At 49.6% G+C, this 22,150-nt stretch overlaps 1 protein-coding gene across 1 annotated transcript; it reads left to right on the top strand.

The window, feature by feature from the left end:
- The first annotated feature begins 2,313 nt into the window (after positions 1–2,313).
- Positions 2,314–21,677, top strand: TGM6 (transglutaminase 6). The gene is made up of 13 exons (XM_059707499.1): positions 2,314–2,371; positions 4,744–4,917; positions 5,464–5,706; positions 6,436–6,554; positions 8,278–8,406; positions 9,725–9,902; positions 10,476–10,614; positions 13,227–13,330; positions 13,411–13,653; positions 14,792–15,133; positions 20,767–20,921; positions 21,207–21,340; positions 21,524–21,677. The coding sequence occupies exons 1-13, from the start codon at positions 2,314–2,316 to the stop codon at positions 21,675–21,677; spliced, it is 2,172 nt and encodes a 723-aa protein (XP_059563482.1).
- The last annotated feature ends 473 nt before the right edge of the window (positions 21,678–22,150 follow it).

The following is a 22,150-nucleotide window of genomic DNA, read 5'->3' as shown; positions in this document are numbered from 1 at the left end:
TGTGTCAGCTGTGTAAGTTCCTATTCAGGTGTTCAGTCATTATCCCCAAATCATGATGCCAGGCTAGGGCTTCTAGTCAAGGCCAAACCAGAACTAGCCTTTTCCAAAAATCTCAGGCCTAGGTATTGAGACTAGCACCAGCCCATTCCTCACAAGTAGAGACCAGTTAGAAGGCTTTCAGTCTAGACAAGAGAGACTCAATAGCTTGGCCTAAGGTAGCTGCAGAAACAGAGCTGTGGGATGGATTCAGGGCAAGTTTTGGAGGCGGTGCCATGTCAACTTGACGATGTTTTGGATACGGTGTGTGAGGGCAAAAAAGAGTCTTTGGTTTGAGCCTGATCCTCAGAACAGATGGGATGCCAGCCACCAAAATGGGGAGAGCGAGAGACTTGGGGGTGGGGCAGGGAGGAAATCAAGAGTTCGGCATGTTGGGGTGGATTTGTCCAGAAGACCAGCAAACAGAGATTTCAGGTAGATGGTTGATGATATTGTTTGGATTTCAAAGGAGAAGTCAGAATGTAAACTTGGGTGATAACAGAAGCAGACCTCCATCAAGACCACTTCGTTTTATCAAAAAACTTCCAGTAACAGTGAACCTCAAAAGGCAGGAGTTCAGAGGCCCCATTCTTTTCCTCCTGAGATGCTCCTTAGATAAAGGGACCCACACCAGAGGATAATGTCAGACTCACAATAAGCATTATATATGTTAGCTATTCATCCTACTATTCTTATTATCATGGTTGAGGGCAGAGTGGCTTTCACATTACCTGGGGCAGCCTTAGCCAGCCTCCACGTTTGAGTTTAAATGTTGGAAAGCAGAGGTGAATGTTATTATTGAAGAGGGGTCCTAAAGATTTATGCAGACACCAGAATTTCATGTTGCGAAGTTCAGCATGTATGAATCAACAACCTAAACTTGGATTCGGAAGATGTCACATTTACCACTTAAATTAAATTTACCTTTGAGTTCTGATTCCACTGGACTTGTCAGAAAATTCCATCCCAGTTATTATTAGGGCTCCCTCCATGTGTCAGTTGGTTACTGCTGTGTAACAAACCACCCCAGCACTTACAGGCCTACAACAACAACCATTCTCTCTCTCATGAACCTGCCATTTAGACAAAGCTCAGCAGGGACAGCTTGTGTCTGCTTCATTTGGTGTCAGGTGGGGCAGTGTGATTGGGGGCTGGAGAATTTGCTTGCAAGATGGCTCACTTCTCTGGCTGCCCAGTTGGTGCCAGCTGCTGCTGGGAGTTCAGTGGTCTGGGGGTTGGAGGTCTCAGTCCCTCTCCATGTGGGCTTCTCCGTGGGCCATTTGGCTTTTTTCATGGCATGGCACTGGGTTCCAAGATCAAGCAACTCAAGGAACCAGACAGAAGCTATATCAACTTTTATGACTTATCCTTGGAAGTCACAAAGTGCCATTCTGTTTTCGCCACAATTCCTCCCAGACTCAGCAGGAGGAAAAACAATGGGAGCAGAGATATCACTGCAACCACCTTTGGAAAAAACAATCTGCCACTCCCCTAACCGAAAAGTTATATGAAGGTTCGAGAGTCTTTAGAAAGCCAAACGTTTTGGCCAGCTCTCTTCAAACATTGGCCAGATAAGCCATTACTCTGATGCACATGGACCAAGCCCATGTTGTGTTTTTAGAGTCTGGGACTTCTGGGTTTTTAACTCTTGTGGGGGTCAAAGGTCATGGCAACATAGCCTAGAGGTCCCAAACAAGCACAGACTCAGAAGCCAGATTCCCAGCTCCATCACTTATAGGCTGTGCGACTCAGTTTCCCCATCTGTGAAGTTGGAACAGGTTTATGAAGATTAAATGAGCTAATATTTATTAAATGTTTAGTTTTATAAGTGCTTGGTTCATAGGAAGCTTTATTAAATTATCCAGCCCAGAATTACTGAGCACTTACTGTATACTAGGTACCTAATAAAACAGAGCCAAGAGCCCCATGGCGGGTACCCTGGGGCAGGGAATACTTGGTGACATTACTTCAGTGGTTCTCAAGTGTGGAAGATTGTATTTGACAGGATGGACATCTCAATACACTAGATCTCATCTCACATGTCCTTCTTACAATGTGGCATTGACCCATTTTCATAAGGGGTGGGGTGTGTTCCTTCCCCTTAAACCTGTGCAGACCTTTGTAACGGCCCTGACCAATAGCCTATGGTAGACTGAGTGCAACTTCTAAGGTTTGCTCATAAAAGGCATTGCAGCTTCTACCTTGGCCTCTTGGATCACTTGGTCAGCGGAAACTAGGTGCCATGCCATGAGGATACTCCCCAAATCTTTCTCTTAGATGTTTGAGATAGACCTGCTCTTCTGCCGGACTGCAACCTCCCGGCGGCAGGGCGAAGGTATCCTTCATGGCCATGGAGCCTGCAGCACCCAGCACAGCACCCAACACGGGAATGAATGAACACTGAAGTAGACGGAAGTGGACGGAGGGAGAGGATGCTTGGGTTGAGGCTGGATATGCCACCCACCTTTCCACTGGAGACACCCCATCCAATTCAAGACAGTCTAAATGCCCCCTCCTCAAGCAAGCCTCGCTATCACCTGCAAACCAGGCTAGGCCCCTCTTTAATACTTCCTTTCAGCTCCACGTACTTTGCCTTAACAACCTATATCAGAATGATAGTTATTTGTGGACTCATCTATTTACATATCACCTTGCTCATCTGGAATATAAAGCTCTGGCCCTACCCAGTTTGGCTCAGTGGATAGAACATCGGCCTGCAGACCAAAGGGTCCCAGGTTCGATTCCCGTCAAGGGCATGTACCTTGGTTGCAGGCTCCTCCCCAGCCTGGGTCATGGTCGAGGCGTGTGCAGGTGGCAACCAATTGATGATTCTCTCATATCGATGTTTCTCTCTGTCTTTCCCTCTCTCTTCCACTCTCCCTAAAAATCAATGGAAAAATATCCTCAGGTGAGGATTAACAACAACAAATAAATAAATAATTAAAGCTCTGTTCTTGGGGCTCCAAATGGCAGCCAGTTGTCCTCCACAAGGTATTGTTATTCCCACTCTACAGAAGAGTACCTTGGAGCACAGAGAAATCAAGCAGAAGGTAGTTTAGCCATTAGATGGCCAAGTCAAGATATGAACCACATGAGCTGATCCCAAAGGCTGTGCTCATAACGATTGAGCCACAGAGCCTCACTGTGTATCTCTCCAGGGAAAGACCAGACCTATCTCGCGGACCAATATATCCCCGTGCCAGCCTGGCACAGAAAATACACAGTCCATCCCCGTATTTGTGGATTCCGTGTTTGCAAATTGGCCTACTGCCTGCAATTTATTTTTAATTCCAAGTCAGTCCTCATGTGCAGACTGAGGAAAATCGGGTGGCCTAACATGCATGCTCCCAGCTGAAGTGGGAAAAGGTGATGTTCTGTCTTCGTATTTCCGCTCTTGTACTACAAACAAGTGTCCTTTTGCAGTCTATTTAATGCCACGTTTTCTGCGTTTTTGTCTTTTTTGTTGATAATTTTGCAGTTTAAAATGGCCCCAAGCTTAGTGCAGAAGCGCTAATGTTCCTAAGCACAGGAGGCTACGACGTGCTTTACGGAGAAAACACGTTAGCTAAGCTTCATTCAGGCCTGAGGTATAGTGTTGTCCATGAGTGTAATGTTAATGAATCAACAATATATTAAACTAGGGGGCCAGTGCATGAATTGGTGTACCTTGAAAGGAACTGTGAGCTGTGAGGCATGCTGGTAGGTACAGGGGCAGGTCTTGGTCCATCCTCCATGCCCCTGCCCAGCCCCCCCCACCACGGTCCCCCACCCCATCCCTGTCCCCTGTCTGCCAGCAGCCCCGCTCACATGCTGAAGGCGCAGAGCTATTGGGGCCAGCGCCGTCAGTGGATGCGAATGGCTGCTACCCCGATCGCCCCTCAGGAGTAGGGAGAGGTGGAGAAACCCTCAGGGGCAATCAGGGCTGGCAGCCACTGCTCCCACCCACTGATGGTGCTGAGTGATCAGGACCGGCGCTGGGCACCAGCAGCAGGTGCAAGTGGCAGCTCCGGTGCTGGCAGTGGGTGTGAGCGGGGCCCGCACCAGAAGCAGGTGCAAATGCCGAGTGGGACTGCAGCACGCGGGAACAAAGAATTTTCAGTAACCACCAGAGGCTCGCCCAGATGACAGCGACTGGTGCCCCATCTTGGTCTGGCGCCCTCGCTCACCTGCTCCACCATCTCACCATGGCCAACGCCCACCATGTTCCGCACATGCCCCCTGGTGGTCAGAGCACGTCATAGTGACCGGTTGTTCAGTTGTTTGGCTGTTCAGTCTATTTGCATATTAGCCTTTTATTATATAGGATAAGGTGCCTTTAAACAGAAACACATCCTCCATGCCCCTGCCCCAACCCTCCCGCCACGGTCCCCCCACCCCATCCTTGTCCCCTGTCTGCCAGCAGCCCCGCTCACATGCTGCTCATCAATATATAAAAACAAGGTTATATATTGATCGACTGATGAAGCAAATTGTGACAAAGGCTCCCAGGAACCTAGCCCTGTACTTTCCCTAAGAGCAGTGGTTCAGTGCTCACTAATTCGGTGTTCACGGAGACTTGCTAGAACGTAACTACCACAAATAACCAGGACCCACTGTGTGGGACAACAAGTGGCTGGATGAGCACGTGGCTGGCAGGCTGAGGCAGACGGGAGCAGGGGTGAGAAACGTGCCACGGGCCTGGCCTCATCTCCCTGTCCTCTCCCTCAGGGATCAGAGTCACCGAGGTGGACTGGCAGTGGCCAAGGAATGGTGCCGCCCACCACACCCAGGAGTACCCCGGCCCCGAGCTGGTGGTTCGCAGGGGCCAGACGTTCACCTTCATGCTGGAGCTGAACTGTGCCCTGGACAGCAAGGACACCCTCATCTTCACGGTGGAGACAGGTAACTGGCTCACGGCAGCCCCCACTGGGCCACAGTCAGGAACACTTGTCTTGGGACCAGTGACCTGAGACCCTGTAGTCGTCAGCCCAGACTTGGGGGCAAACAATCCCTATAGGTGGGCTGAGCCCTGGATCCTGGACGGTTTTGATGACAGCTCTCCGGGGGTGGCTGGGAGGTGCTGCAGCAGGCAGAGGGACAGACAAGGTGACGACTCTGGAATCCTGAGGACACCAAGGATTCTGGAAGGTCAAGAAATCAGCAGGCACCTGTCAGCCCACACCTGTCTCTCCTGGCCAGACAAAAGGCAGACGTTGGTCTCGAAGGGGCCTGTCACTTTCTCTTTGACCCAGGAGGTGGTGGGAGTCGGGACAGCTGAGTACCCCCTTCTGCCAAGGCCCAGTCTTGTCTTGGCCAGGCTCTAACCTGCAGCGGTGTCCCAGCAGCTCGGGGAGGGAAGGCTGCACGTCCAGGCCGGCGGCTTTCTGCTTTTCCGGAGCTGGATTTCCTGAGGTGACTGGTCTCCTGAGTGCCTCTCCTCTCCTCCAGGGCCCCAGGCTTCTGAGGCTCTCGGCACCAAAGCCGTGTTCCCGACATCGGAGCTGGAGGTGGGAAATGCCTGGACGGCAGTGAGGGCGGCTCAGAAGGGGAAAACAGTGACCATCAAGGTCACCAGCCCTCCCGATGCCGTCATCGGCCGCTACCGGCTGAGCGCCAGGCTTTCCTCTCGCCGCAGACACAGTGACCGGAAGCTGGGCGAGTTTGTTCTCCTTTTCAACCCCTGGTGCCCAGGTAGGAGCTGCCAAGACCGAAGCACAAGCTTTCCTGGAAGTTGTCCTAGAGGAGGGCTTACCCTTAGGAAGGGCCTGGGAGGCAGGTCAATGGCTAGGGAGGTCAATGCCAAGATCTTGGTGAGAGCCAGGCCTAGGTGGAGGTGGGCACTGGGCAGAGGAACCTGGTAGCAGGCGCTCCACAGGAGCCTGTGCCAGGGGGATGGGAATCGGTGGTTTCTGTGTGCAGAGGCCAGTGGGCAGCGATGGGGCCTGAGGCAGGAGGGACCCAGGAGTGGGTAAGAGCTGGGCTTTAGCCATCAGACAGCGTTGGTTCGATCCCGGCTCTCCTGTTGCTTCTCTCTATGAGTCTCAGCTTTCTCATCTGTAATATGGGAATAACAGCCTACCTCTAAGGGTTATGGTGAGAATTCATAGCACTAATACTTGCAATATAGTGAACACATTATAAGGGGTTCTGGGGTCAGTATTCTTATTAGTATTGAAGAAATTTGAGGCTGCTGTTGGTACCAGTCGGGTCAGCCAAAGACATCAGGACCCCTAAAATCCTTCAGTATTGGGCTGGGTTGGGGTTGGTCCCTGCCTGGGAGAGGTCAGCCAGGTGGAATGGAGCTTGGCCTCATGACAGCCTGGGAGCCCAGCAAGCCCCTCTTGGCCTCTCCTGCCAGCCAGCCTCCCGGCACCTCCTGCAGCTGGTCCCTGCTGAGCCCCTTTGACCTCTGCCTTTCAGAGGATGATGTGTTTCTGGCCTCAGAGGAGGAGAGACAGGAGTACGTGCTCAATGACAGCGGGATCATCTTCCGAGGCGTGGAGAAGTGCATCCGAGCCCAAGGCTGGAACTTCGGGCAGGTCTCCAGGGGCACCGGCCACAAGGGGGATGTGGGCTAGGCATGTGAAAACTCAACCCAGGAGCCCTTTCTCCCAAGAGGGACAAGCTGTCTAGCTTCCAGAGCAAATTCGTCCATTCATTCATTCATCTACTATTAGTTGTGTCAGGGCCTGCGCTGGGTCCTTGGGAAGGCAAAGTGCTTTGGATGTATTTGGAAACAGAATGGGTCAGTTCTGCTATCCTAATATATAAAAAGCCAGGGGCCCTCACGACCAAAACAAACGGACGGATGATGGAACAGCAGGCTGCATGGGGCGACAAGGCTGGCAGGGGTGTTAGTGAGGGACGACCAAGCGACTTAACAGCAGGCTGCATGGAGTGACCGAGCCAGCAGGGGGGTTAGGGAAAGGTGACCAAATGACTGAACAGCAGGCTGCGTGAGGCAACCAGGCTGGCAGGGGGGGAAGCTGGGGGTGACCAGGCTGGCGGGGGGGAGCAGTTGGGGCGATCAGGCAGGGAAGCAGTTGAGCAGTTAGGAGCCAGCGGTCCCAGATTGTGAGAGGGATGTCCGACTGCCGGTTTAGGCCCAATCCCAGGGGGGTCCCAGATTGGAGAGGGTGCAGGCCAGGCTGAGAGAACACCCCCCACACACACACACACACACGAATTTTGTGCACCAGGCCTCTAGTAGAAAGATAAATAGCGTAGATCAAGGGCTCTCAGTCTCAAGCCTGCACCAGCATCACGTGGAGGGCTCCTGAAAACACACAGATGGCTGGGCACCACCCCCAGAGTGGCTGACTCATGAAGGGCTGGAGAGGGGATAATTTGTATTTCTAACAAGATCCCACGTGAAGTCATTGCTGCTGGTCTGGGGCCACACCTGAGAGCCTCTGACTTAGATAAATAGTTACAATACAGGCGTGATGGGCAGAGGAAAGTCAGGGTAGTAGAGGTGGGAGCAGAGGGTGTTCAGAAGATCATGAAAGGAAACGCCACATGAAAGGTGGGGCTTGTGGGAGGCTTCGTGGTATTAACAGGGGCTGGTGTCCAAAGTTGGGCGGGACCTGGACGGGCAGAGGGAAGAGCAGACAGGGCAGCAGGAGGTGGGAAGTCGGAGGGTACCGAGGTTCTGCTGGAGGAGCTCCGTCTGCCTGGGCTCCGGGTGCCCAGCCAGAAGAAAGGTGGCAGGCAAGGGAAGGACCTTGACTGTGGGCTGAGGAGTGGGTGTGGAAAGCATTTGGGGTCAGGGACTGGGGACAGTACACTTCTCAGCATCCACTGCTTAGAGTCACGTGGGAAAGTGAGGGTTCCCAGACCCTCCAAATTTTCCAAGACTGGACATTTTAATGTGTATGTAAAAACTTCCCAGTGCTTAAATGAATTCACCCAGTTTGCCAATTAATTCGAATGTAGTTGAAAAAATCATAGAAACCATCCGAGTAAGCCTGTGGGGTCGACGTGACTCCAGAGCCACAAGTTCACACTATTGACTGCGGGCACTGGGGAGCCACGGGGGCTATTGAGCAGGAGAGGACATGGTTAGGGCTGAGCCCCTGGTTCCCGGGTGACTTTTGAGGAAGGGTTTCTGAGTCTTGGGGATGCTCTGTGGGACATCTAGGGGGTCTGGGGAGGCAAACTCCCCTTCCCCTGCACAACACAAATGACTGACTGGGTGAGGTCGTGGGAGGGTCTGGAATATGGGTGAGGCTCTGGCTCTAAGCACAGCCTCTCTGGGGACAGTTTGAGGAGGACATCCTGAACATTTGCCTCTCCATCCTGGACCGGAGCCCCAGTCACCAAAAGGACCCGGCCACCGATGTGTCCTGCCGCCACGACCCCGTCTATGTCACCAGGATCATCAGCGCGATGGTGAGGAGCCCCGCCATCCCCGCCAGCCTCTTGTTTTAATTCTCTACAGCTGCCTAACAAATCACCCCAAAACTCAGGGCTCTAAAACAACCATTTATTATGCTTACAATTTTACGGATCAGGGACTTGGGCAGGGCACTGCGCGGATGGCTTGTCTCTGCTCCAAGATGCTTGGGCGGGGGGTGTCTGAGTGGCTGCAGGTGCCTGGGGCCTTGGTTCTGGCGGCCAGTGTTGTCTGGCAGCCCTTGGTCTCTCCCGTGCCGCGCCTGACGGAGCTGGACCGTGAAGATGGCTTCTGCACTCTCCTGGCTGGCGCTGGGATGGGGTCGTGGGAAGAGCTGGGGCTGGCCGGTCATCACTGTCTCTCCATGCAGCCTTTCCACGTGGCTGGGCTGGGCTTCCCCGGAGCAGGGAAGTCTCAGGGTAATCAGGCACGGCACCCGGCTTCTCCCCACCTGGTTGTTCCAGAAAGAGGAAGCCGGAGCTGCCAGTGGCATGAGCACCTGGGCCTGGACACTGGCGCAGCGTCACTTCCACCATAGTCCTTGGCAAAGTGGCCACAGCAGCCAGATTCGGGGAGAGGGTGCTCAGACTCACCTCCTGGGGAGGGCTGCCACCTTTAACCCATTACACACCAGTCCTCCCTCCTCAGAAGAAGGCCTTGTAGCTCTCTCTAAGAAAGCAAGTGTTAGACAAAATGGACAAAGCTGCTTTTCTCATATTTGATACTCTCAGTTCCCCAAGACCTCAGAGAGCTGTTGGAGCACAGGGACTCCAAAGCAGTGACCAGTGCTGACAGTAGACACTATGGCCCTGGGGCACAAGCCCTGAACTCCTTTTACTCACTTGCTGTGTGATCAGGGCAAGTCCCTTAACCTCTCTGAATCTCTCTTTTTCTTTTTCTTTTTTTCTTTTTCATCTGAACACAAAAGTAAAATAATAGAACCTACTTTAAGCAGGTTAATATAGTGGTCCCAAAGCTTTAGAGGAGTGCCTGGCACCCGGGAAGCATTTATTGAATGTTAGCCATCTCCATAATTATTATTCGACCAACAGTTCCCCAAAACACACCATTTAAAACAGGAAATGCTCTAAGACTGTAGATGATTTTCAACAATAGAGTAACCCAATGGGAGGTCACTGCACGTAATAAATGGTAGCGAAAAGTAGAAATTTTAAGACAGTAAAATTTTCAGACAATTTAAAAGCGAGGGGTGACCCCAAATGACTGGGTGGTCCAAAGCTGGAGGCGATTGTTCAATGGTGAGGCTGCCGAAGGGGGGAGCCCTGCTGGTGGTGGACCCATCCGTCTGTGCAGGTGAACAGCAACAACGACCGGGGCGTGGTTCAAGGCCAGTGGCAGGGCAAGTACGGCGGCGGCACCAGCCCGCTGCACTGGCGCGGCAGCGTGGCCATCCTGCACAAGTGGTTCAAGGGCAGGTTCAAGCCAGTCAAATACGGCCAGTGCTGGGTCTTCGCTGGAGTCATGTGCACAGGTACTCCAAAATCAGGCCACTTCTCTCATTTACATTAATTTGCATAGATCTCTTCTCTTCCCTCCCCCTAACGCACCCCACCCCCCAAAAAAACAACACCCAGTCTTTCTTTACTGGTGAAGGGGAAATAGAAGCCTGGCTAATGAAGAAAGAAAGCGGATAGTTCATTTACGTGACTGTGGATCGTTTATTTGGCCAAAGGAGTCCCCCCTCCCTCTGCCTGGAACTCACTGAGTGCCCTTGGGCAAACCCTGTGGCCCCATGGCCTCCGGTCTGTCCCCTCGGGATTCCAAGGCTGTTACATGGCTTCCAAGGTCCTGCCAGCCTTGGAGCCTGTCCATTCAAAAGTGGGGGAGGGGGCAGTAGTGTCCCCAGAAGTCCCCTGAAAGAAGGTAGAGGGGATGGTGGTGTTTGTGAGAGTGGAGACAGGAGTCTCGGCCCTGACCCAGTAGACAAAGACAAGGAGGAGCCTGTGGCCAGAAATGAGGGGGGCAGCAAGCTGGGGGCGCCAGACCCCTCCCCAGTGCAGGGGCCTGGCTGCTCCTGGAGCCTCACCAGCCTCCTACTTTTCAGTCCTTAGGTGCTTGGGGATCGCGACACGGGTTGTGTCCAACTTTAACTCGGCCCATGACACAGACAGGAACCTGAGTGTGGACAAATACGTGGACTCCTTCGGGCGGACCCTGGAGGACCTGACGGAAGACAGCATGTGGTGGGTCCCGGGCCCGCTGGGTCTGAGGGGCTCCCTGAGGCAGTCCCCAACCTGGAGCCCAACTCTCCTGAGTTGAGCCAGTTCTGGGAGGAGTGAGAGGCACCGTGTGTGTGGTGGGGAGGTGCTAGGCAGAGGGACTCTGCTGAGATGCAGGAGTCTTTGGACACGTGACTCGGAGGTCATGAGGGGGCTCAAGGTCTGACCGCCTCGAACCCCTGGTTCTCCCCTCTGTAGGACAAAGCCCTCCCCCAGAGTCCTGTGACTATTACATTTTTTAAAATATATTTCTTTATTGATTTCCGAGAGGAAGGGAGGAGAGATAGAAACATCAATGATGAGAGAGAATCATTGATTGGCTGCCTCCTGCACACCCGCTACTGGGGATCGAGCCCGCAACCCAGGCATGTGCCCTTGGCTGGAATCGAACCTGGGACCCATCGGTCCGCAGGCTGACGCTCTATCCACTGAGCCAAGCCGGCTAGGGCTACATTTTTGAAAATAGGAAACGCATTCATGTGCTTTGAAATTCCAAAGGTACAAAATGGGCCACAGTGGTAAGTCTCCCTTCCACCCGTCCCAGCCTCCCTGTGATCAGCTTCTCCCATCTCTTCCCAGAGAGTCCCTGCAGACACAAGAACAAGCCATAGTGAGTCCCCTTACACACCTGCTTTTTAATATTGGCAGTGTTGTGTAACAAGGCAGACCTCGTCTTGTTGCACATTTTATTTATTGTGTTTCGCTTTTTTTAAAAATATATTTTATTGATTTTTTACAGAGAGGAAGGGAGAGGGATAGAGAGTCAGAAACATCGATGAGAGAGAAACATTGATCAGCCGCCTCCTGCACACCCCCTAACTGGGGATGTGCCTGCAACCAAGGTACATGCCCTTGACCGGAATCGAAACTAGGACCCTTGAGTCTGCAGGCCGACGCTCTATCCACTGAGCCAAACCAGTTAGGGCTGCGTTTCGCTTTATTGAACTTCACAGATGTTGCATTTTTTACAAGACCCCCCCACCCCTAAGCAAAAAAAAATCACAGCTCGTTTATTGTGATACCTCGCTTTATTGCGGTGGCCTGGAACCGAACCCAAAACATCTTCCAGATCTGCCTGTACTGTCATCTTGCTTTTGCATTTAACAACTTTATATCAGTACATTCAAGGTTTTCTTATTATTTGTAGTGTGTAAAATAATGTCGCACTAGTGTATGCGAGGCCCAGTCCTGAGTGCTACATATATACCAACTCACGTTCCTCCAAAGAACCTTGTGAGCGAGGTGGTATTATTATCTCTATTTTGCAGATGAGGAACCTGAGCACAGAGAGGTTAGGTAACTTGTGAGCGGGACAGCTGGGGTGTGCACCTGGTCTGCCTCCCAGTTGTATGGGAACAATCATTGTTTCTCTGACCACCTCACATGGATGGACCGAACGGCCGCCTTTTATAGACAAGGCTTCAGTGAATAGCCTCGTCCGAAGGTTCATACATACACGAGTTGTCACACAAGTCAACTTTCTAAAGAGCAGAGGAAACCAGGAAGAACATACAACACAGAGCACAGACAGCCTTGGCAAGCCTGGCCTTCGAAAGTCCTCGCCCCGCCAGGGAGTGTGCCCAGGAGCCCTCCCCCGCCCTTCTCCTGCCTCACAGCACCTGCCTCTCTTCTCCCCTTTCCTTCTTTTTGCTTCTCTTCGCTCCCTGTCCCCACGGGAGCGCCACAGAAAGGAACAGGCCTTCTTTTGATGCTGGGGCCTCTGCCACCATGCAGGCTGTCGCTGTCCTCCGTTTTGCCCCCAGATGCTTATCAAGATGTCTTCCCAAAGACCGTTACCTACCAAACAAGGGTTCGGAGACCAGCTGTAAAGATGCCACGTCGGACCAACTAGGTTTCTCTCTGCTGCTTCCTTACTGCGTGACCCTGTGTCACCTTTCCTCGTCTCACAGTCTCATCTTTAACGTAGGAAACTTAAAATAAAACCTGAGCTCCTTACCAAAGCCTACAGAACTCTGCATAATCTGAACCCTCCGTGCACCCCATGCTTGCTGTAGCCCAGAGATACTTACATACCTTCTGTTCCTTGAACACACTGAAGCTTTTTCTTGTCTCGAGAGCCTTCGCACATGCTGGTCCTCCTGCCCGGAACACTGCTCCCTTCACTCCTCCCATGGCTACTTCTTTCTCCTTTAACTCGCATCTCAGATGTCATTTACCTACAGCAGGTCTCCAGCAGGTATGCTCTATCCCAGGCCCCTCTTTTCACAGCATTGTTATTTGCATTTGTTTTCTTTATCTGCTTACTTAATTTCACCTATCTCCCCATCTGTCTCCTTTGTTAGAATGTAAGCTGCATGAGAGCAAGGATCTTCTGTCTTATTTGCAGTTGTATTTCTAGTACCTTAAACAACAGGTTCTTGATACACACACACACACACACACACACACACACACGATACGTTCTCATCAGACCAGTTGAATGAATGGCTCACAAGATCCTGCCACAGCACTCCTGCAGAGTACCCGCCCAGGGAGGGCTCCCACTAGGAAGTTCCCCTAACATGGGCCTCTGTGCTCACGGCAGGCCACCCTGCCCCCTCCTCTCTCTGTGGCAGGAATTTCCATGTCTGGAATGAGAGCTGGTTTGCCCGGCAGGACCTGGGCCCCTCTTACAATGGCTGGCAGGTTCTGGATGCCACCCCCCAGGAGGAGAGCGAAGGTATGGGCTCAGCCGGGTGGGTCCCAGACACCTGCTTTCCCTCACCCATGCTGCTCACTCACCCCTACCCCTCCTGCCAGGCGTGTTCCGGTGCGGCCCGGCCTCCGTCACTGCCATCCGGGAGGGCGACGTGCACCTGGCCCACGATGGCCCCTTTGTGTTTGCGGAGGTCAATGCAGACTACGTCACCTGGCTCTGGAACGAGGATGACAGCAGGGAACGTGTGTATTCAGACACGAAGAAGATTGGGAGGTGCATCAGCACCAAGGCTGTGGGCAGCGACTCCCGCGTGGACATCACGGGCCTCTACAAGTACCCAGAGGGTAAGGGCAGCACGGCGGCCTCCGTCAGCCTCCCCGATGACCCGACCGCTGCAGAGGGACAACCGTGGGTGGCGGGACCAGGCCCTTTCCCAGATGATCTGGTGGTGGTAGCATCCTTCAACACTGTCTCTGTGCTTTGAGCCAAGTGCCTTTAGAACAGTGGTTCTCAACCTTCTGGCCCTTGAAATACAGTTCCTCGTATTGTGACCCAACCATAAAATTATTTTCGTTGCTACTTCATAGCTGTAATGTTGCTACTATTATGAATCATAATGTAAATATCTGATATGCAGGATGGTCTTAGGCGACCCCTGTGAAAGGGTCGTTCGACCGCCAAAAGGGTCGTGACCCACAGGTTGAGAACCGCTGCTTTAGCTTCTAGTAATAGCTCCCTCTGTTTTCTAAGATTTCCCACATCTAATGATATAATAGCTGCATGTCCTTAAACACTTACCATGTGCCAAGCACTGTATGAGCTATGTTCACATATAATAATAATTACTTTAAACATAGTGATGATAGTAGTAGAGTTTTTTAACTTGAACATCTAGGATACTTAGCACTAGGGCCCAGTTCAAAATTAATAATAATAATAATAATAACAATAACAGCAGTGCCTGTTTATCATCTGCCAAAGACTATGCCATGGTCACTAATTTGTGCTCTCTCCCACCTTCTCTCTCTAAAAAAAAAAAAAAAAAATAGCCCTAGCCGGTTGGGCTCAGTGGATAGAGCCTGCAGCCTGAAGGGTCCCAGGTTCAATTCTGGTCAGGGGCACACGCCTGGGTTGCCGGCTCCATCTCCCCACTGGGGGCATGCAGGAGGCAGCCAATCTGGTGATTCTCTCTTGTCATTGATGTTTCTATCTCTCTCTCCCTTTCCCTTCCTCTCTGAAATCAATAAAAATATATATATTTTTTTTAAAAAAAAAACAATAAATAAAAACTTTTAAGTTATTGAAATAGTCCAGAACCAAACAGAATGCATATGGCTGAGGTCTGCATATGGCTCCTGGGCTGCCAATGGGAGACCTCCGGCAGCGTGGGAAATTAAAGTGAAGAGAGGGCGGTGGTTTTGCCCAGAGAAGAGCGGAAATGGGAACCGGTGGCCTGGCTCTGAGAGGTGCGGTACCCTGCAGGGTCCCGGAAGGAGAGGCAGGTGTACTGCAAGGCCGTGAGGAAGCTGTTCGGAGTGGAAGCCTCTGGGAGGAGAGCCCGGGTCCGCAGGGGCGGCGGCCGCGGTCTCTGGCGCGATGACCTGCTGGAGCCCGCCACCAAGCCCAGCATCGCGGGCAAGTTCAAGGTGCTGGAGCCGCCCATGCTGGGCCACGACCTCAAGCTGGCCCTGAGCCTGACCAACCTCACCTCGCGGGCCCAGCGGGTCCGAGTCAACGTGAGCTGTGCCACCATCCTCTACACCCGCAGGCCGGTGGCCGAGATCCTGCGGGAGTCCCAGGCGGTGCGGCTGGGGCCCGAAGAAGGTAAGACCGCCCGCCCTGCGGGTGGGACCGGGCCAGCCCAACGCCTTTCCAGGAGGGTGCGGGCGAGGCTTGACCTCCCATAATCCTACGTTCATTCCCAGGAAAGGAGAGGGTATTCCTAGCATTTGCCCGGGGCCTCGCCTCTAGTCTGCACTTTCCAGATGAGAAAACTGAGGCTCAGAGGGGCTCACTAATGAGAATAGTCATAAAAGTCACAATCACCTGGTGGCAAACTGACCTAATAGTGAGAGGATTTATAGTCTCTATTTATCAAATTAGTATGAACATTTACATGCTGGGAGCATGTCATACCCTGTGGAATACGCGTGTGTCGCCTTCTCCAGGTGCCCTGCATGAGAGGGGTAGGTGAGTAAGAGGCGTTTATTAAGTGCTTACACATGTCAGGCCCTGTCCTGGGAATTCAACTCACACCCAGAAAGGTGAACTCGCCAGTCCAAGGTCACACATCAGCCTGTGTAGCGGCAGGACTCACACCAGTCTGACTAAGAGCCCACGCAAAAGGCAGGCACATGGCGCAGCTGGCCCTGCGGCCTGACCGCAGGCCATGGAGAGGTGGGTGCGGTCAGCCCACACGGACTGTGCTTAACGTGCTTAACGGTGCATTTGCCTGAAAAACACTCTTGATATTTTGAACCAAAACATCATCCTTTTGAAATTTTTTGCACAATTTTAAGGTACTTTATTCTAACTGCTTTTAAATATATGTATTTCAAGGATTTTTTACACCTGGCACTTCATCTATGATTTACTGAATGTATCCCATTTGATGATTCTTTTTCCTACTCTCTCTTCCTCCCTACCTCTCTGTCTTTCTCTCCCTCTTTCTGTCTTTGTCTATCTATCTCTTCACATACCTTCTGAACTCTAAGGATTCAATTAAACAAAGAAACTGTTGCTCTGGGCCAGTTTCTGGTGAGGGAAACTTGTGTATCTTGACAAGGCGTGAAAACATATGAAGGAGGTGTCATTTAATTTTCACAAAATCTAAATCACACTTTATAATGAAATATTAATTAACATATACTTTCTCCTGGTTTTTAGCAATTTTTTTCATATTGAAAGTAATACACAGTCATTAATGACTGAGCGCACGCAAGAGAAAGATCACCCATGATCCTGCCACCCACCTACCTATGAACCTATTTTCCTTGCAAATTTTTAATGCTTGTTTGCTTTCTGAAAAACATCGTTTTAATTATATTGCAAATACTCATTGGTGCTCTGCTCTTTACACCTTACATTGTAATTTAAATTTTTACAAGCCTTTCATTAACATCATTTTAGTAGATGTGTAATCTGCAAAATATATGGTGATGTCTTTTATCTTTTCCCCTCTTTTGGGTAGTTGTCAGCTTATTGCTATTTAAAAATACAAACACTACCCTGGCCGGTTTGGCTAAGTGGATAGAGCATCCACCTGCGGACTGAAGGGTCCTGGGTTCGATTATGATCAAGGGCACATGCCCAGAGTTGCAGGCTCAGTCCCCAGTAGGGGGCGTGCAGGAGGCAGCTGATCCATGGTTCTCATCATTGATGTTTCTCTCTCCCTCTCCCTTCTTCTCTGAAATCAATATATATATATACAAATTCATATCCAAACCCATCAGAATGAAACTGCAGGAAATTAAATAAAAAATAAAATCTTTAAAAATACAGTAACGTAAACATCTTGGTTCAAATATATATATATATCCTTTTTCTCACCTGAATTTTTTATTGTTTTGCTAGAATACATTCACAAACATGGAATTACTGAGCCAAATGGTATGTCTATTAAAGTATAAAATTTATTAACATTTATCATTTTTTAATTAATGGACATTTTTAGCAGTTTTAGATTTACAGAAAATTTGAGTAGAAAGTACAGGTAGATCACATATAGCCCCTCACCACCTCCCATCTTTCCCTATTATTAACATCTTGCATTAGTGTGGAACATTTGTTATAATTGATGAGCTAATATTGATACACTAGGGGCCCGGTGCACGAAATTCGTGCACTGGATGTGGGGCGGGGGGGAGTGTCCTTCAGCCCAGCCTGCCCCCTCTCACATACTGGGAGCCCTCAGGCGTTGACCCCCATCACCCTCCAATCACAGGATCGGCCCCTTGCCCAGGCCTGACGCCTCTGGCTGAGGCGTCCGGCCCGGGCAGTGGGGACCCGCAGTGGCAGCGGCCCCGCGATCGTGGGCTTCGCTTTAGGCCCAGGCAAGGGACCCCTAGCTCCTGGGACTGCCAGCTTCGACCATGCCCAGTTCCCATCGCTGGCTCCACCCCTACTTCCTGCTATCACTGGCCAGGGCGGAAAAGGCACCCGATTCTCCGATCATGGCTGGGGGGCAGGGCAAAGGCGGCCCCAGGGCCGCCTTTGCCCTGCCCCCCAGCTCTTAGCTACCCCCTGGGTTTCCGATCACTGTCAGTGGCAGGGGGCTTCTTCCTGCTTTCCCTTTTGCCTCCCTGCATTGTGCCTACATATGCAAATTAACCGCCATCTTGTTGGCAGTTAACTGCCAATCTTAGTTGGCAGTTAATTTGCATATAGCCCTGATTAGCCAATGAAAAGGGTATCGTCGTACGCCAATTACCATTTTTCTCTTTTATTAGTGTTGATTATTTATAAAGTCCATAGTTTACATTAGGGTCCACTGTATTGTACATTCTATGGGTTTTGACAAATGTATAATGACATGTATTCACCACTGGAATATCACGCAGAATAGTTTCACTGCCCTAAAATTGAGAAGAGTTTTTTTTTACCAACTCATTCTTCCCTCCCTCTCCTTGAACCCCTGGCAACCACTGATCTGTTTACTGTCTCCATAGTTTTGCCTTTTTGAGAACGTCCTATAGTTGGAATCATAGAGCCTTTTCAAATTGGCTTCTTTCACTTAGAAACATATACTTAAGATTCCTCCATGTTTTTTTGTGGCTTGGTAGCTCATTTCTTTTTAGTGCTGAATAATAATCCATTATATGGATATAACAGTTTATTTATCCATTCACCCACTGAAGGACAGACTTCTTGGTTGCTTCCAAGTTTTAGCAATGATGAAGAAAGCTGCTATAAACATCCGTGTGCAGGTTTTTGTGTGGACAGTTTTCAACTCTTTTGGGTAAATACCAAGGACTGTGATTGCTGGATGGTAAAAGAGTATGTGTAGTTTTCTAAGAAACTGCCAAACTGTCTTTCAAAATGGCTGTACCATTTTGCATTTCCACTAGCAATGAGCAAGAGTTACTGTTGCTCTACATTCTCTTCAACACTTGGTGTTGTCACTGCTTTAGAGTTTTGCCATTCTAATAGGTGTGTGGTAGTATCTCATTGTTGTTTTCATTTGCAGTTCCTTCATGATTTAGGATGTTGAGCATCTTTTCATATGCATCTGTATAGCTTCTTTGGTGAGGTGTCTGTTCAGATCTTTTGCCCATTTTTTAATAGTGTTGTTCATTTTCTTATAGTTGACTTTAAGGGTATTTTGTATATTTTGGACAGCAGTCCTTTATCAGATACATCTTTTGCAAATACTTTCTCCCAGTCTGTGGCTTATCTTCTCATTCTCTCTACAATGTCTTTCACAGACCAGAATCTTATAATTTTAATGAAGTCCAACTTGTCAATTTTTTTCTTTCATGGATTGTGCCTTTGGTGTTGTATCTAAAAAGTCACCATTATACCCAAGATCTCTAGGTTTTCTCTTAGGAATTTTATAGTTTTGCATTTTACACTTAAGCTTATGATTTATTTTGAGCTCATTTTTGTAAAGGCTATAAATCTGTGCCTACATTTATTTATGTTTGTTTGTTTATTTGTATTTGAATGTCCAGTTATTTCAGCATTATGTTTTTTAAAAACTATAATTTCTTCATTTATTTCCTTTGTGACTATATTTATGTGGCTCTATTTCTGGACTATTATGTTCCATTGATGTATTTGTCTGCTCTTTGCCAATACCATATTGTTTTGATTACTGTAGTTTTTAGTGAATCTTGAAATCAGGTAGTGCTGCTCCTTTGATCTTATTTTCCTTCAATATTATGCTGACTGTTCTGGATCTTTTGCCTCTCCACATAAACTTTAGAATCAGTTTTTCAATGTCCAGGAAATAACTTAGTGGGATTTTGATAGGATTGCCTTAAATATAGATCAAGTTGGGAATAACTGGCATCTCGATAATATTGGGTCTTCCTATCCATGAACATAGAATATCTCTCCATTTGTTTATTTGTTTGACTTGTTTCATCAGAGTTTTGTTCTTTCCTTATATAGATCTTGTACATATTTTGTCAGATTAATGCCCAAGTATTTCATTTTGGGGATGCTAGTGTAAATGGTACTGTGTTTTTAATTTCAAATCTCACTTCATTGCCAGTTTATAGGAAAGTGATTGTATATTGATCATATATCCTGTGACCTTGCTGTAATCACTTACTAGTTCCAGGATTTTGTTGTTGTTGTTGTTCTTTCAGATGTTGTACCTAGATGATCATGTCATCTGTGAACAAAGAGTTTTCTTTCTTCCTTCCTAATCTATATGATTTTTATTTCCTTTTCTTGTCTTATTGCCTTAGCTGGGACATTCAGTACAATGTTAAAAAGGAGTGATGAGAGGGGACATCCTTGCCTTGTTCCTGATCTGAGTGGGAAAGCTTTGAGTTTCTCGCCGTAAAGTATGTTGTCAGCTGTAGGTATTTTGTAAATGCTCCTTATCGAAGTTCTCGGGGAACAGAGAGTGTGAGCCAACTTCAAGCCTTTATGGAGCTTTCCCACAGGTTTAAAACTCAGGGGCAGGAAGGAAACAGAAATAAGGAAAGCAGTGGCAATAGAGCAGTTGAGGATGGTAGGGTCTGGAACAAACTGGGAAGGACATGGTACACCTAAGTAATAATTATATATGTGTGTCAAAAAATAGCCCAAATATGACTGACAGTCAGATATGGCCTGTGGTAACCTATACTCACAAGAAAAGAATACATAGTGTGTTTGTGGCTGGTGAGAGACAGAGATAGCCTGGACCAGAGGAGCTTAGAAGGCAGAGGGCACAAGCTCACTGCGTGGGGGTATCAGTGAAGGTTTTTCATTATTGGTGGGACTGGTTAGGACTGGGCCTTAATGGGGAGGAACGAGAAAGAACTGTGAGGAAATTGGCCTCCTCCCCCAATTGGGAGCATGAGACAGGTCTTTGGTCTCCCTCTTCTCTGCACTAGCACATAACAAGTACTCAATAGACAGTGCATGAATTCCTGATGGGATAAATGGTTAATGAACTGAGAGATTTCCATCTGGAATGACTAGGGAAAGTTTAAAGACATTTCCAGGAACTCTTAGAGAGACAATCTGATGTCATGGTAGCTGACTGGCCTGAATTTGAATTCCACTTCATCTTAGCTCTTTGATTCACTTGCCAAGTGGCATTGGACAAGAAATTACCCTCTCTGAGCCTCAGGTTTCTTCATCTGCGAACTGGTAATGATAATGCCTGATAATGCCTTCCTCCGGTTGGTTGCAAGGACCAGAAAGAGTGTAGCTGTGAATTGAACACTCCCTTCCTCTTTCTGGGTCCCTTTGAAAAAGAACATTGGATTCCCAACTCCCACCTCTTCTTTCCCTTCCAGAGAGAAAGATCCCAATCACAATCTCTTACTCTCAATATAAGGAAGACCTGACAGAGGACAAGAAGATCCTGTTGGCTGCCATGTGCCTTGTCACCAAAGGAGAGAAGCTCCTGGTAGAAAAGGACATTACTCTGGAGGACTTCATCACCATCAAGGTGACCCTTGTCCGCATCCACCACCTTGTTCCTGGCCGAGCTGAGGGAGGAAATCGGAGGCTCGGGGGGAGAGGGGGGTTGCTTCTGGCTCTGGCTTCAGTTCTCAAGGGTAGGAGAAATGGCATGGATGCAGGTGGGTGGATATAATGATGGAGCTAGGTAACTGGGTGTGTGAAAGCAAGGAGTAGAGATGATTTTGCCCCATAATCTGACCCACCAGGACCATGGGTTTTCCTGGGGAAATGAGGATGAGAAGGGATGATTTTATGGGTATTGCCCCTCCAGGTGCTGGGCCCGGCCATGGTGGGGGTAGCAGTTGTAGTGGAAGTGATGGTGGTCAACCCCCTCTTGGAGAAAGTAAAAGACGGTCTGCTGATGGTGGAGGGCAGTGGCCTTCTCCAGGGACAGCTCAGCATTGAGTAAGTGCCACTCTGGGGAGGGTTGAAGTGTGGGGGGAGGGCTGCCTTTCTTCTAAGATGGGCTATAGAGAAGCTGCTAGTGTGACCTTGATCTTGAGGTTTCTGGAGAGCCACGGACTGGCAGGCCAGCTCAGGAATGGGAGAGGGCTGATGGTCTGCTTTTCTCCTTTTCCCTTCCCCCAGTGTACCCAGCCTGGAGCCCCAGGAGAGGGCCTTGGTCCAGTTCAACATCACCCCCTCCAAGAGTGGCCTAAGGCAGCTGCAGGTGGACTTTGTCAGCCCCCAATTCTCAGACATCAAGGGCTTTGTGATCATCCACGTGGCCACAGCCAAGTGATGGGCCACAAGGGGATGAGAGCAGAGGAGATGGCTCCCGTTCCTCTTCCATCCACCTTTTTGTCTCTGCCATGTGGAAGCCAGGAGCCCTGGGTTCAAGTCCTGCTTCAGCTTCTGCCCCACTCTGTGAACTTGGGCAAGTCCCTTCCCCTCTTGGACCTTGGCTTCCTGTCTGTAAAATGAGGTCTTAGACTCAGTAATCCTTATATTTTTGGACAATGGTGGATTATGGAGGGAACCTTTACCATCTTCATCTCATCACCCTGGCTGCTGGAGGCTGACAGATCAAGCATCAAAGTAACCCCAACCCACCTGGCACTGCCACCTCCTGGCAGGCAGATCACGGTCACCTTGGCTGACTCCTGGTTCTCGTTGCTTCTCTCTTAGCTCTTCAATGCTCTGACCACCACCAGACCCAAAACTCTTCTCCTGGCTCTTACAATGAACCCAAAAGTTTTTAAGCTAAAACCTAAA

This window comes from Myotis daubentonii, chromosome 8, assembly GCF_963259705.1.
Source record: "Myotis daubentonii chromosome 8, mMyoDau2.1, whole genome shotgun sequence".
Lineage (NCBI taxonomy): Eukaryota > Metazoa > Chordata > Mammalia > Chiroptera > Vespertilionidae > Myotis > Myotis daubentonii.
Note: the sequence above shows the minus strand (reverse complement) of the source record. Positions and strands in the feature narration are given on the sequence as shown.

Coding starts and splice junctions, on each gene's coding strand:
- TGM6 (XM_059707499.1), top strand. CDS start 2,314: ATGTTTGAGATAGACCTGCTCTTCTGCCGGACTGCAACCTCCCGGCGG. Junction 8,407..9,724: donor CCAGGATCATCAGCGCGATG/GTGAGGAGCCCC, acceptor CCGTCTGTGCAG/GTGAACAGCAACAACGACCG. Junction 13,654..14,791: donor CCTCTACAAGTACCCAGAGG/GTAAGGGCAGCA, acceptor GGTACCCTGCAG/GGTCCCGGAAGGAGAGGCAG.